The 14,967-nt window shown below is 45.2% G+C and overlaps 1 protein-coding gene across 5 annotated transcripts in view; it reads left to right on the top strand.

The window, feature by feature from the left end:
* LOC106585474 (homeobox protein cut-like 2) overlaps positions 1-14,592 on the top strand; it is a 114,827-nt gene extending 100,235 nt beyond the window's left edge. For 2 of the 5 annotated variants that reach the window (XM_014171709.2, XM_014171713.2), the window contains 17 exons: positions 255-411; positions 628-704; positions 787-853; positions 3,150-3,198; positions 3,953-4,057; positions 4,301-4,492; positions 4,584-4,642; positions 4,743-4,791; positions 5,031-5,130; positions 5,478-6,119; positions 6,694-6,843; positions 7,003-7,832; positions 8,290-8,455; positions 8,629-8,925; positions 9,160-9,348; positions 9,531-9,807; positions 9,970-14,592. In XM_014171709.2, the coding sequence (XP_014027184.2) occupies positions 255-411; positions 628-704; positions 787-853; positions 3,150-3,198; positions 3,953-4,057; positions 4,301-4,492; positions 4,584-4,642; positions 4,743-4,791; positions 5,031-5,130; positions 5,478-6,119; positions 6,694-6,843; positions 7,003-7,832; positions 8,290-8,455; positions 8,629-8,925; positions 9,160-9,348; positions 9,531-9,807; positions 9,970-10,786 (4,223 nt within the window). In that variant the 3' untranslated portion in view covers positions 10,787-14,592. The remainder of the gene's footprint in view (positions 1-254; positions 412-627; positions 705-786; positions 854-3,149; positions 3,199-3,952; positions 4,058-4,300; positions 4,493-4,583; positions 4,643-4,742; positions 4,792-5,030; positions 5,131-5,477; positions 6,120-6,693; positions 6,844-7,002; positions 7,833-8,289; positions 8,456-8,628; positions 8,926-9,159; positions 9,349-9,530; positions 9,808-9,969) is intronic. The other 3 variants (XM_014171711.2, XM_014171710.2, XM_014171712.2) reach the window with 3 other exon arrangements.
* The last annotated feature ends 375 nt before the right edge of the window (positions 14,593-14,967 follow it).

Raw genomic sequence — 14,967 nt, 5'->3', positions numbered from 1 at the left:
TCGTAAAAAAGAACGTTATTAACCTGTTCCCATGCTTTTAAAATAACGGTTCTGTTCCGGAACAGTATCAATCACTTTTGTTCCTCATTCTGTTCCTTGAAAAATGTTGTTATTTTCCAGTTTTCTGTTCTGTTTCCAACCCAAGCGCACAAGGATGTCTCTGTTCCATGCACTCTCTCTGTGGTCCCTCACTTCAGATGACTACAGCACTCATCTGTACTCCTCTCCCTCTCCTATCCTTCTCTTCTCCACAGACGACACAGAGGACGGCCCAGCAGCAGCATCAGGAGCTGGGGAGGCATCGAGCTGGACCGCCTGTGTGATGACTCCCAACAGCAAACAGGCCTTCAGAGCCACAGGCTCACCTCAGCAGAACCAGCAGAACCACCAGATCCAGAGTCAGACAGAGGGGTGAGAAACACAGGCCTGGTCCTCGCCTCCTTCACACCCCTGTGAACATGATATGATGTGTATAATAAAGACAAAAATTAGAACAGCCCTCATCAGTCATATACTGTACAATGAAAATAGACCTGGATGTAAACAGAATGCAATGCAGTATTGTGTGCTGTATTCCTGAGAGTCTATGAAAGTTTGGTCATCTTAGACATTGTGTCTTCCTCATAGGGAGGTTGAAGACACAGATACCACCCTGGCCGACAGACTGGGTGAGGCCGAGGAGAGGATCAAAGTGCTGCATTCATGTGAGTATTTTTGTCCGATGGTCCTTTCTGGACACTGTGGCGAAAGGACATCATGACTAATGGCCTTCCTTTATCTTTCTAGCTCTGAGCACAGCCCAGACAGACCTGCTGGACCTGCGGTGTAAATACGACCAGGAGAAGGCCAACAAGTAAGAGCCTGCTTGTCTCTCCACTCTGTCTATGTCCATGCTGTCCTCTCTGCTACTTCTCTAACATGTCCATTGCAATCCTTCACTCTTCTCATGGTCTCTCCTTATACACTACTGCATGTCCCTACTCAGCCCACCTATGCATACACCACTATGCTCAGCCTTCTCTCTTTAGCCATGCTTGCTCTACTCTAATCAACACATGGTCACTCCCCCACTGTAATGTACTGTACCCATTTCCAGTCTGAACCCTCAGAATGCCATTGTAAATACAGGGTGCATCTGAAATGGCACCCGATTTCCTTATAGTTCACTACTTTTGGCCAGAGCCCTAGGCGGGTAGTGCACAATATAGAGCAGGGTTCCCCATCTGGCGTCCTGCAGGTGTTTTTCATTGTTGGACATAAGAGACTGTAAAAACACCAGGAAATCAGCTCTAGGTGATTTTAGATTTGAAAAGACACGTGATTATACAAATGTAATCAAGGGTTGAAATTATTATGTTTTTCAAATATGATGTCTGTTTGGGCTTCTTACGGTCAATTTGTAGTCTACGAATTATTTACAAATTGTTCTGGCCCCCCGACCTTCCGCTTAAGAAAAACAATCGGCCCTCTACTGAATGTAGTTGATGATCCCTGATATAGGGAACCATTTTGGACGTTACCGCGGTGTGACTAATGCAGGTCTATGGATGGGAGAGCTCTGTGTTGGCCGCCTCTGTCTGGCGGCCAGAGCCTTGACACGCCTCAAGAAGAATGGCTCCATTTAAAGATTGCTCCAGAAAATATTCTACCTTGTCCTGGATCTGTGAGCGCTATGTATCCAACTCAACGTTGAAATGAATCTGAAGTTGTATGAAGGATGTCGATAGACATTAAAAGTAAACACTCCTTTTTTTGGGTTGAGCCGGTGGTAATGGATTTTCTCCCAGGCTTAATCCATGGTGCTATTGAACTGGACTTTCCAGACCCACCGCCATCCATTCTGCTGGATTTGAAGCATTTTCCATTTGACTCCCCTCTCATGTTCAGCAGCTGTTCACAGTGACAGCTCTTTAGCTCCCTGTGAGGGAAGAGGAAGGATGGTTGTGTGTTGGTGCTTGGACCACCGGGCCAGTGCTTCATTTGTGAATGGCTGGGTTTGTAGTTAATGAATAGGTAATGAGTTCTACATCCTATAAGGGTTGACATATGAGTGGGTGTTGTCCTCAACTGACGCAGTAGTCTAATAGGAATACTGAATACACAACCCCCTGGCCCATAATCACCACTACCTCTCTCTCAGGACTCATCCCCATGGCTCTGTGATTCCAACTTTACCTCTTCTTACTCTCACTGACTTTTTCCATGATGTTGCTAATTAGGGTAATTTGGCTACTTTGGCTGATTTTGAGTATCTGAACAGTTAATCAATACAAAGCATTTTTCCATATTGCACAAGTTCATTAGTTCTGTATGTGACACCTCGTTCCTTTTTCTGTCAGTGTGGTCCCACCTATCATAGGCTTATTGGCGTGGCCTGGACACTGCCCAGAGCCCTGTGAGTCTTGGACTGTACACCAGCACAACACTACTACTAATTAATATGGAGAAATATTGGATATTTTAAATGTCCTGAATTTGGGGTTCTAACTATTGTTAACCACACAAAATGTTGGAAAGCAATGCTTTGTGACTATTCAGAATGGGTGATGAGTTAAGTTGTTTGTGTCATTAATCTTCCTAAAGCAAGCCCATAATAACCAGCAGTGAGATGAAGGGCACTGTGGGGGCAGACGGAGGTGAGGAAGAACATGGTTGGTTTGAAAAGAGTTTGTTTGATAGTGAACAAGATCTCTGATTTCCTCTCAAAAACACATTTAGTGAAACGGAAAGGGGTTACTTTGTCCCGAAAAATTCCAGAAATCTATGTGCATATTTTAATCAATCTCACAATCCCCATTAATTCATTTTTCTCCACCTTTTGAAAATCAAGTCCCATGTGTCTAAAAAGAAACTGTTGAACTTCAAACAAACCTCATGAATAATCTGGCAGAGCTGCTATTTAAATTAGACTTCTGATTGTTAGATGTATGGAGGAATGTAGGGATGCAATCTCCAAAGAACTCAGAGTAGGGGTCAGACAGGCAGTCCAGGGCGCGATATGAGGACTGATGCTTTCTTGATGTTGTGTGAAGACTGCGGCAGTGTGTGATTTACTGTGAATCATGTAAGAAAAGTGTGTAAAAGTCAAGGAGGGTGTATAAATCATAGCCCCCTCAGTAACCCACTGGCTGGTTCTGTGTGTGTTCCAGGGTGGAGGAGGTCAGCGTGATTGTGATGAACCTTGAGAAGGCGAACCAGGTGAGTGAGACCTGCCGTCCTGTAGGCAGCCCTCTGATTGAGATGCTCATTCGTTAAGGTAATCACTCCTGTAATCAAGCCTCCTGTTTTAATTAGACACCCTGCATCCTGCAGCCCCCATGCCGCCTCCTCCCCTGCCTCCCACTCCCTGAGCCCCTGTGATTAGAGACAGAAAAACCTGGCCCCCGTCTGTGGGTGCTCCACGGCACCACGGCAACACTCAGTAGAGGACAGGAGAGACTGCCGAGCGCGATTGATGTCGGAGTGCTATGAGCTGGGGCTCTTACTTACCTCATTGCCTTGATTGCTATCTTTCCTTCCTAGTGATTTCTCTTCTCTCTCTCCTTCTTTCTCTTGTTCCTCTATTTCCTTCTCGCTCTCTCTCTCTCGCTTGCTCGCTCTGTCATTCGCTCACTATCCTACGCTCTCTCTCCGCCAGCAGCTCTTAGATAAATGTTCTCAAAATGAATCATTAATTAGCAGCCCGAGTGTGACAGAGCAGGTAAACAGTTTGGGAAGAAAGTGCGCTGACTAAACAGCCCTCTCAGCAAAATGGAGTGGTAGATGCACTCTTCTGCTGGTGGGCGTTGTCTCAACCCCTCTCCTATTTCTTTTTTTGCTGAGGGTCTGTCCTCAGATTTGTCTTTCTGTTCTCTTCAGGACCAGTTCATCTGTATATCTGCTGAGTGACTGACAGATTGGTTGTGTCAGTGTTTTGTTGTGTGAGTTGTTATGCTGTGATGTTTGGTTGTAGAAAGCGGAGATGGCCCAGAGGCAGGTGGAAAGGCTAAAGGAGCAGCTGGCCAGTGCCCGGAGCACCACCCCAGGCAGCTATGATCCACCAGAGGGCACTAGTGGGGTAAGACGAGACCACATCCACTTCCTCTTTAGATCAATGTGTTCCTCGATTTCTTCCCCTTCAAATTCATTGACAGGGAGCCAAGTCAAGCTTCACGTCATGGATCTTTTAAGTGTGTGAATTCTGGATGGCAGAATATATAAATTTTTTTAAAGGAATTATCGCCTTTCATTAACTTACCCTTCAGTGTCTCTTACTCTCTTTGACTTTCTTTCTCTCACACCCTGTCTTTCTTCCTCTTAGGAGAGGGATGAGAAGGGTGGTGTGTCGTCATCCAAGTTGGAGGCTAAGCTGATTGCTAAAGACCGTGAGATCCTCAGGCTATTGGAGAACATACAGAGACTGCAGTTTGCACTACAGGAAGTCCAGGACACCTCAGCCAATCAGATCATATCGCTGGAACGCCAGCTGGCCTATAAAACGGAAGCTATTGAGGTATGTTCTATTGCACACACTCAAATGGCAAGAGGTACCTTCTTGTTAGTGGAGTTTTGTGAAATATGCTTCCTCTCTTTGACTGTTTCAGAGATTAGAAGCTAAACTGCAATCCCAGATGGACTATGACGAGATTAAAACAGAACTCAGGTGACCCACAGTGCTTGATAAGAGACTACTAAACGTTTTACACCATCTTATATACAGGAACACAATATAACATTCATACTGTTTTTTTCCCCTCTTGTAGTATACTGAAGGTAATGAAGTTGGCCTCAGCGAATGGTAACTCGTCCCAGGTGAGATATTTACTAACGGTCTGCTGTGTATTGCGTTGTTGTTCATAGCCCAGTATTAAACAGAGTAGTTTATTTCAAAGTAGACTTTTGTTTTCCTCTTCATGTTCCACTGCGGTCAAGGAAGGAAAAGTACAGCAGTGCCATTGAATGCCTTAGTGAGCAGCATCCATTGTAAGGACATCTACAGCCACTATAATTGATACACACAGGCTGTTAAATTACGATGTGTGTGTCACCAGGAATCTGCCAAGGCTGCAGAGGCTCTTTTGCTGGACAAAGAGGCCTTTCTTCCCTCTCACAAATACCTGATGGATAAGGCCAGAGTCTTACACAACAATGGTGAGGCAACAGTGTCTATGGCCACGTTCGAGAGCATCAAAACCGTGATGTATCATGGGTAAATTGTGACTGACTAATCTACAAATCGTATTCAGTAGTTATTTATGATGCAAGGTGATTTGTAGATCAGGGAGTCAGTCTCGACTCACCTTCCAAGTCAGCTGGAATGTCGAACGTGCCCTATGTCTATGACATCTAATTGTAGTTCTTGAAAGCTGTTTTGTTGTTTATAGACCCGAGACTACACAGTGTATGTAAGCTTCATGTAGTGTCTGTGTTGGTCCTATGCAGCTTTAACCCCAGTGGCTGTGAAAGTGCTGCCAAACTGAGTGTGACTGTGTCTGCAGATGAGGACCAATCGGAGGAGTCAGGCAGAGAGGGGGGCAGGCCCACAGGGTCCTTCTCCTCAGTCTCCCAGGTGGATGTGCGTACCTCGGCCAGCCCTGGTCCTCCCACCATGGACGTCTCCTCCTCTAGCCACGACCTCCCCCGCCCCTTTTCTGTGTCCCCCTGCTCAGGGGGCAGGCTGTCTGCGGACCACGTCCTCCACAAGCAGCTCCTCTGCTCCCCACTTTTTAAGAAGGAAGCCGGCAGCCCCATCATGGCCTTCCCCACCGCCCTGTATGCAGCCAAAGCCGCCCTAATGTCAACCAATCAGGGACCTGCAGGAACTGGGGGCATTGAGGCTGGCCTGCCCAGCGACCAATCGGAGAGTGGGAGCTCCACTGCAGGCGATGATGACCAGTTGGAGACAGCGGATATTGCCTTCCAGATCAAAGAGCAGCTGTTGAAGCACAACATTGGCCAGCGTGTGTTTGGTCACTACGTGCTGGGCCTATCACAGGGCTCGGTCAGTGAGATCCTGGCCCGGCCCAAGCCCTGGAGGAAGCTGACAGTGAAAGGCAAGGAGCCCTTCATCAAGATGAAACAGTTCCTGTCTGATGAACAGAACATTCTGGCCCTCAGAACCATCCAGGTCCGACAGAGAGGTGAGTGGACTGGACAGTGGTTATTCTGAACCACAGATATAACAGCAGATCACTGGGTGTGTCAGGAAATACTGGACAGGATCACAGTGCCGAGCCATGAAAACTCACTTTCTAAACTGAAAGAATTGCAGGCACTCATTTAAAAGCATTTAATATGCTAAAACTGAAGGTTGTCTGCAGATGTATTGCGATAGCAGTGTTTTCATTTCAGGATTTTATTAGTGCTGAGGGATAGAGCAGAGTTGCCAACTCGTCTCTCATGTGGTGTGTTTTGAAAGGCTGGTGGTGTAGTTTCTGGACCTCTCTGCGGTTAAACCTTTTAATCTCCTTGGCCTGCACCTCAAACTTCTTCATGGCTTCCTCTCCCATGTTTGTTGTGTTACTTTTAAACTTTGTTTTCTCCCCAGATTTCAGAGCTTTTGAAAGTTGAACTTGCCGTATACTGCAACCTCAGATGCCAAGATCTCAAAGGCAGCCATTGATCTACCAGTCAAAAGCAACGCCTTGGAACTGCTCTCTGATCAGCCATCCCACTCACCCCCTTTCTCTCTCTCTGTTACCCTCTCTGTGGCAGGGAGCATCACTCCTCGCATCCGAACTCCTGAAACTGGGTCAGACGACGCCATCAAGAATATCTTGGAGCAGGCCAAGAAGGAGATCCAATCCCAGAGAGGAGGTGGGTCTGGAACAGGTTATGCATCTACCCTATATTCAACTGTGCTAGGTCAGGTGACATTTAGATTATCATTATTTTGGTGTATACATTTTGACAGCAATTGGTTTTGATGGCAGTTTAAGTTTTTTGAAGTCGGTGTGGAGTATGTATTCATAGAGTTGTGTGTAACGAGGGGGTGTTGTGACTGTATGTGTGTGTGCTCTGCAGGTGACATTAAGACATCCCTGGGCAGCCCCTCGGGCAGGAGCAGTAACGGGGCAGACAGCAGCTCAGATGACACCATCAAGAACATCCTGGAGCAGGCCAGGAGGGAGATGCAGGCGCAGCAGCAGGCCCTGATGGAGATGGAGGTCTGTGGCAGGGCCTCTGCCACCAGCGCTGGGCCCCAAGTGAAGCACCTGGGTCTCCCTGAGCCCTCCAAGGTCCTGCCCCTACCCACCTTCATCAAACAGGAGGAGGGGGGCACGGTGACTGTGTGCATGGCCAACCCCGTCAGCAGCCCCCAAACCCCCCTCAGTGTCCTCTCCCCTGCCGCCTTCGTTCAGAACATCATCCGTAAAGTCAAGTCAGAGATCGGCGAGGCAGGGACTTACTTCGACCAGCACTGGTCCGTGGAGCGGGGGCCCATAGGCATGGTGGGCGGCGTAGGGGGCGGCAACTCTCAGCCCTTCACCTCAGTGTCTCCCTCCCTGTCCTCGTCCTCGGGCCCCTCGGCCCGGCCCCGGCTGGAGAACGGAGAGTGTCTGCCCAACAGTGAGGAGGCGTCTGCGGCCGAGGAGGACACTGGCTCGGGGATGATGCAGTCTGTGGAGGTGAAGGTGGAGTCAGACGTTTCAGTGAGTGGAGAGTCAACTGGCCGTGGCCTGGCCTACTACCCATCATATATCCCCCGCACCCTGAAGCCCACCGTGCCGCCCCTGACGCCGGAGCAGTATGAGATGTACATGTATCGCGAGGTGGACACCATCGAACTCACCCGACAGGTCAAAGAGAAGCTGGCCAAGAATGGCATCTGTCAGAGGATCTTTGGTGAAAAGGTGTGTTTACTTTACTTCGCTGTACTAACTTCCTTACTCCGTCCTGATTTGTCTGTCCATGCTTCATCTAAAATGGTTTGCATTGTTTTGGATGTTTTTCTGTGACTCTTTTATGCCTGTAGCATCATACATCTAAGTAATTAGCAAGGCTTCTTTTTAAGTAAAAGATGATTCCAGAGCAAGTGTTATTTAATTCTATAGACTGTGTGCTACCGCCCTCTAGTGGTTGTAGATATGCAACATTTTTAAATAGTAATGTGGTGAAGTTGATGTGCCAGTCACTTTTTTGTCACATCTCAAACTGGTTTTCGTCTTGCAAAAGAGTGTATGAAATAGCCAAACTTTTCTCCCCAAGATCTTTATCAACTTAAGATTCATATTCACATTAGAAATAGCTGTTTAGTATTTACTCTATTTTACTTGCTGACTCTTAGCCTGTTTCTGGTGTCCTCTCCAGGTGCTGGGTCTGTCTCAGGGCAGTGTGAGTGACATGCTGTCTCGGCCCAAACCCTGGAGCAAGCTGACCCAGAAAGGCAGGGAACCCTTTATCCGCATGCAGCTGTGGCTGCTGGACCAGCTGGGACAAGGACTCAACCAGCTCCCCAGCCAGAGCCTCTCTCAAGGTGGGCCACTCCATATCACATTGCAACATGGACACATTTTTTTAATAGAAGTAATAGTTTGTATACGTTTAAGTTCTGGTCAATCAGTTGAATGGAGAAGGTCTCTTTGCTTCTTTATCTGTTGCTGTAACTGATTATATTACCCTCTGATGTTTTGTGACTTCCGCCCATAGATAAAAGCCCAGTGACGGCCCAGTCGTCGCCCTCCCCGCCCCCCAGCCCAGAGGAGAGCCACCCCAGCCCGCTGGTGGAGCCCATCAGCCTGACCCTGGAGAGCAGCAAGGAGAACCAGCAGCCTGAGGGCCTGGTGAACCCCCACCCAGAGGGAGGGAAGTCCACCCCCAGTCTGCTTTCCCTTCACCAGCCCCACACCCCGCTGGGCATCCAGGAGCTGGTGGCCATGTACCCAGAGTTGGACACATACGCTATCACCAAGAAAGTCAAGGAGGTACTGACAGACAACAACCTAGGTGAGTCTGTTGGTATATCTGGATATGGGTTTTAGAAATGAGTGTCTATGTTCTGGTGAGTTATTGATATGTGTTGTGGTTTGGTCTGACCACCTGACTAGGAAAAACCCTGAGTCTTAGTTATGTCATGTATCCACTAGGTCAGCAGTGTTTAAACAGATCTACTTTGTGTGCTCTGTTTGGGAAATGTGTTATGGTGTGTGTTTACACCTTTTGTTTGTGTGTGTGTTCTAGGCCAGCGGCTGTTTGGGGAGAGTATACTGGGCCTCACCCAGGGCTCAGTGTCAGACCTGCTCTCCAGGCCCAAGCCCTGGCATAAACTCAGCCTCAAAGGCAGGGAGCCTTTCGTCCGCATGCAATTGTGGCTCAACGACCCGCACAATGTGGACAAGCTGAGGGACATGAAGAAGATGGAGAAGAAAGGTTGGTCTATTTACAGCATGGTATCTGGTCTTCTGTTATCAGGGTTTGCATGTTAGCAGTAGAGCACTGAGTGTACCCATGGATGTATGTACAGCAGCTATACTGTGTGATGTATTGATTCATGTTATTCCGTGCGTCGTCATTGAATTCTCTAACTCTTTCTCTCTTTGTTGTCCTCCCAGCCTATCTGAAGCGGCGGTATGGGCTGCTGAGTACCGGCTCAGATAGTGACTCTCCCAGCGCCAGCTCTGAATGTGTGAGCCCGGCCCTGGCCTCCATAGACCTGTGTCCCTACAGCCAGGTGAAGAAGCCCAGGGTGGTGCTGGGGGCTGAGGAGAAGGAGGCTCTGAGGAAGGCCTACCTCCTGGAGCCATACCCATCCCAGCACACCATTGAGATACTGGCCTCCCAGCTCAACCTCAAAACCAATACCGTCATCAACTGGTTTCACAACTATAGGTCAGACATTGCTTCAGATCCTCACCCCCAGAGGGACTAGAATAATGAGATTTGATCAATATAGTACATGGAATTACTAACAGAATACGTAGATGCTTGTTTTGGATGAATGAAATACACGACTCCTTCCAACTGTTTGTTTGATTGTTGTGTTTTTCTAAGCAGGTCCAGGATGCGACGGGAGGTCCTCATGGAGGGTCTCCAGGACAACGACACGGATGCAGAACACCACAGCTACTCTCCCTCGGCCACACAGAGCCCCACCTCAGACGGGGATGAGAGGGGGCTGCTGCACCCCACTGGACGCACCCACCCCATCCTCCCCCTCAGCGCCAACACACCACTGCCTCATGTCAAACAGGAGGCCAGTGAGGGAGAGGAGGAGGAGAGGGAGGGCTTCATCGGACAGTCTAAGACCCAGTGTTTCTCTATGGGCATCCAGTTCCCTCAGTTGAAAACGGAGCATGGGGCCCTGATGGTCGGCTGCCAAGAGCCCCACCTGGCTCCACACTATATTCAGAGCCTGAGGCAGGAAGAAGGGATGAGTAGCCAGGCTCAGGGGCTCTTCCACGGGGAGCTCTCCCTAGATGGCCCCCAGAGAGCCAGCCAGTCCAGGCACGAAGGTGACAACTCCAGCAAGTCTTTTGTAGACCCGGTCAGCTTCAAGGCATCGTCGGAGCCCTGTCGCAGCAGCCTGGAGGTCTCCCTCAACTCCCCCTCTGCTGCCTCCTCACCCGGCCTCATGATGTCTGTCTCCCCTGTCCCGACTTCCTCTACACCCATCTCCCCATCCCTGCCCAACCCACCCACCACAAGCACCAACCACAGCCTGGACCCTAACCCCCTGCCTCCCATCCAGAGCCCCAAGCCCAACAAGAGTGTTCAGAGACGCACTGAGAAAATGGCCAACCTCAACAATATCATCCATAGGCTGGAAAGAGCAGCTAACCGGGAGGAGACCCTGGAGTGGGAGTTTTAGGCCCCTCCCTCCCTCCACATTTCCTCAGTCCTGCTGAATCGCACTGCACATGGGAGACTCTCAAAGAGAAGCTTCCAGAGCACATGGAGTGGAGCCTGGCTCCTCAATGCCTGTCCTCCCTGTCTGATCACACTAAATAAATACCCCTTTTCGGAAAACCGGGGGAACCGGAGCTAAACTCTTACAGAAAAATTCCCTTAGAGGACTTGTAGAAAATAAAAAATATTTATAAATGTGTTTTAGGTTTTTTGATAATGGATACTACTTTGAAATATATGTAACAGCACTAGCTGTTGTTTTACTTAATGGACTCTGACGTAAAGACTTCTGCAGCTATGGTGTCATGAAATGTACACTGAAGTTGTGTAGATTGCCACTGGGTGAGATTAAAAAAGACCCCTGTCTTAAGCCATCAAAAGCACTATAATTATTTAAAAAGAGACTGACCAAATTTGCTACTTTTTGAATAGCAATTTTTCAGATTTTGTCTGTAAGACAGGACTGTTTAAGTCAAGTACCGTGAAATTCTACTACTGACTGAGAGATAGTCCTTTAAGACTCTAAATATTCAACATCTCGTATGTACTTGGTTTCTTGGTTGTATGTTTTGAAACATTTGTAACAAACATATAAAGTGTGGTTGTACATGTTGTAGAATTGTCTGCAATAGCCTTCTGAACCAGATGTAGCATGGTACTTCACTGACCCTGTTATCCTTTATAGTTAGTCACCTGTGATATACTTGAGCAAAAATTGGTGAAAAAAAAAAATCTGCAAAAAATAAGAAAGGAAATGTCAAATCTAATTAGTAGAATCTATTTAGTGTATTTTGTATTTATTTTTTATCATTGAGGTTTACTAGGCTGTAAATGAAACTCACTACACATGAGCACAGTTTACATGATTTATTTCAGACTGCTCTCGTCCTCTAAATCACTGGTTTCAGACTGTAACGGGCCAATGCACACCTGGTTACCTCAGTTTTTGTTGATGCAGATCATGCCATGATTGTGTTGTCATTCACACTCATGACCTTCCAACCTTTGAATAAATGGATTAAGATATGTTTGAGTGATGTCTCAGACAACAATGGAACCTGATAATCTTCTAGTGAGGAGTCTCAGGCAAACATGAGCGTTCTTTAAAGACCACATTGAGAACCCCAACTCTTGGATTACAAAGGAACACATTCATCATCTGCTCTCTTTCTCTCCATCCTAATTCTGTCTTTTCAGAGACTCATGCTGTTCCTCCTGCCTTCATGTCGATCTTGTTCTTAGCTCAGTGGGCAAACACAGTCTTGAGTCATCCAAACAACTCTGGTTTGATTACATGGTGGTAACATACTGTAGAAAGAAATAATGCACTAAAGAGCACTGACATGTCCCTCTGTTTGGCTCTGTCTGACTGGAATAAAAATCTGAAAGCATGGAAATGAATCCTGATGGAAAGAACATCATACAGTATGACCAACATTTGACTACATTGAATTCAGTTAGAATGTACATTCTATGACACAAAATGGAATTGATTGTCTCATTATCCTTGCCGCTAGCCACTACTGTATTTAATATATTAGTTTTGTCATGCTTGCAGTTCGTTATAATCTTCTGTATTTTCCTTCTGTTTTGTACTCAACCATTTTAATAGGTCTTCAATACCTTGTGTATGAACTACTTACAGCACTTAGATTTGAATAATTGTGAGGATTCAAGAAATGTAATTTTTAGTGTCCACAAGTGAGTCTTTGCCTTTACTGTATCGTTGAAGTTGGTAGTAAACACTGTCTAACTAGTTCAGAGGATTTGGATTGTATATGTATAGATATATAAATATTACACATTTACTGAAAATTATATCTTATGTTATTGAACAAAATGTGCTGACTATATTGAAATATAGTGTACAGATTTATTAAAGGGATCATTCTTCCAAATTACAAAATGACATTGCTTACAGGGTTAGGAAACCAGTCTATGGACAAGGAATGACAGTAATCCATGCTTTGGTTTTATTTCCCTGGCACTTTTCCCAAATGTTAACCTTTTAGCATTTGTGGCACAAATCCCATTCAAGTCATGTTACCGATATTAGCATTTTCGCACATCATGTTCAAATCATCTATAAGGAGTCAAGCAAGGCAATTTCACTATACTTGTGCACGTGACAAAAAAAATTGTTGAGCTTCACAATCATTTTGAGATATTTTCAAATAATTTGGACATGATGCCAGAAAAATGCTAATATCGGTACAAGGAGTTGGATGGGATTTGTGCCACAAATTCCAAAACATTAGCATTTTGAAAATGTGCTAGGGAAACTAAACCAAAGCATAGATTGCTGCCGAACCTTGTCCGTAGACTGCTTACAGGGTAAGGAAACCAATATGTAATTTTGTTATTTGGGGGAACTATCCCTTTAACTAAAACCCATATGAGCCAGTTCTGGTCTGGCAAGCTTGCCCATGTTTTAGACCTTCTCTCAGGGTAGACTTGCTTCTTAAAGCTTTACTGAACCAGTCGCTTTCATAAATGGTAAACACAATAATTAATGAATATAATAACAGAAGAAATCAGTAGACAGAATGGTTCTGCCATATGTTATATGGGATTATGGAAGTTTTAACTATGGGAATGCACATGGAAAACTAATGGTTGTTTTTTGAGAGAAATGGCAGGCTATTTTGTAATCCATTGGTTCAATGACAATGTTCATAATTAGGTCATTTAATATAATGTTTTTTGTGAAGCAAACAGAGAGAGGCAAAAGTATAAAATTGCTGACATCCTGACAGAACTGACTCTTCCATACTTGCTGAGCAGATACAGTATGTGCTTGACACTTCAGAATGACACTGTATACCTCTGAGGATGAAATGGGGAATCTGGATATCCTATATTAATCTATGATGAACTGTCCTTTATTTTTACAACTCATTTTCTATATCAGTGATACTGTGTATGGGAGTACTTAGAAGTAACATTTCTTGTATGAGATCTCATCGTCTTACACAGAAGAATTGACAAATAAATGGCTGAAAAAGGAATTGATTTACACAGACCCTTATGGACCTTTACATATTCACATAAACCTAATTTAATTGTTTGAATTTTGCATGCAATTTCATACTGGTCACAAGGGGAATAGACTGTTTTGTATTATTGTTCTGGTGCATTGACATTGAATCAGCACTTATCCCTTTTTACGCTGGTGAAACCATGCATGTTGCAATTGGCAGTTTTGGTGACAGACACAATGTGTTATATATTCAACTGACTGAATTGACTCTTTGTAGTATTCACAAGACGGGTTTAGTAATGTGTGAATAAGATGGTGAATTGAATGAAAACAGGACTAAACAAAGTCCCTCTGAAATGTTCTATCCCAAATCCCTAAGTAAAAAGCAGACATTTAGAAATGTCTTTTTATCCCATATCAATTAAGCCTCATGATTTTTCTGGCCTTTTTGATAGATTGTGATTTGATGGTCATAGACCTCCATCACTAAAAGGTGGTTGAGTACTTGGGTAAGCAAGTATGCGATTGTTTTACTGAATTACCTATGAGATTTGGGTTTGATCATAAAGAGATTCCAAATGTTGTTTAACAGTATGTGCTCTGGCGTCACCTCTCCTGTCAAAATAAATGTAATAAAAACCTGTTAATACAGATGAGGTGCTCAAAAGGCTAACATCTCATCTCATGTTTCAAGGCATTGGGAGCTGTTAAGGAATGGACAAAAATATACCAAGTGTCTTGGATTCACATATGTATGAAGCCATCATCCAATACATTATTGAATAAGATCCTATGTGTGTTGTGTTTTTTGTTACCACTTTAGGCATCACAAATTGGTCTCCGTTTTTGGAGCACACACACACACACACACATAGGGAAAATATAATATTTTAATGTAATTTATTCTGGCAGTAGTTATTGATGATAAATTAAAATCAATCAAATCAAAATGAGTGCTTCAGCTTGATCGTTTCTCAATGCTAAGTTGGTGTCAACATGCACAAAAGCATAGGAAAATAGGTTAATGCTGGTTTTCTACAATGACAAATTCTCTCTGGTGGCCTAGTATAAGTTTAAGCCTACTAAAAATGTATGTAACGTTTAGACAGATGTAAACAAAGATGGTAGAAATAGGTTTAAAAACGGTGTACTTTTCTTGGAAA

This window comes from Salmo salar, chromosome ssa24 (assembly GCF_905237065.1).
Source record: "Salmo salar chromosome ssa24, Ssal_v3.1, whole genome shotgun sequence".
Lineage (NCBI taxonomy): Eukaryota > Metazoa > Chordata > Actinopteri > Salmoniformes > Salmonidae > Salmo > Salmo salar.
Note: the sequence above shows the minus strand (reverse complement) of the source record. Positions and strands in the feature narration are given on the sequence as shown.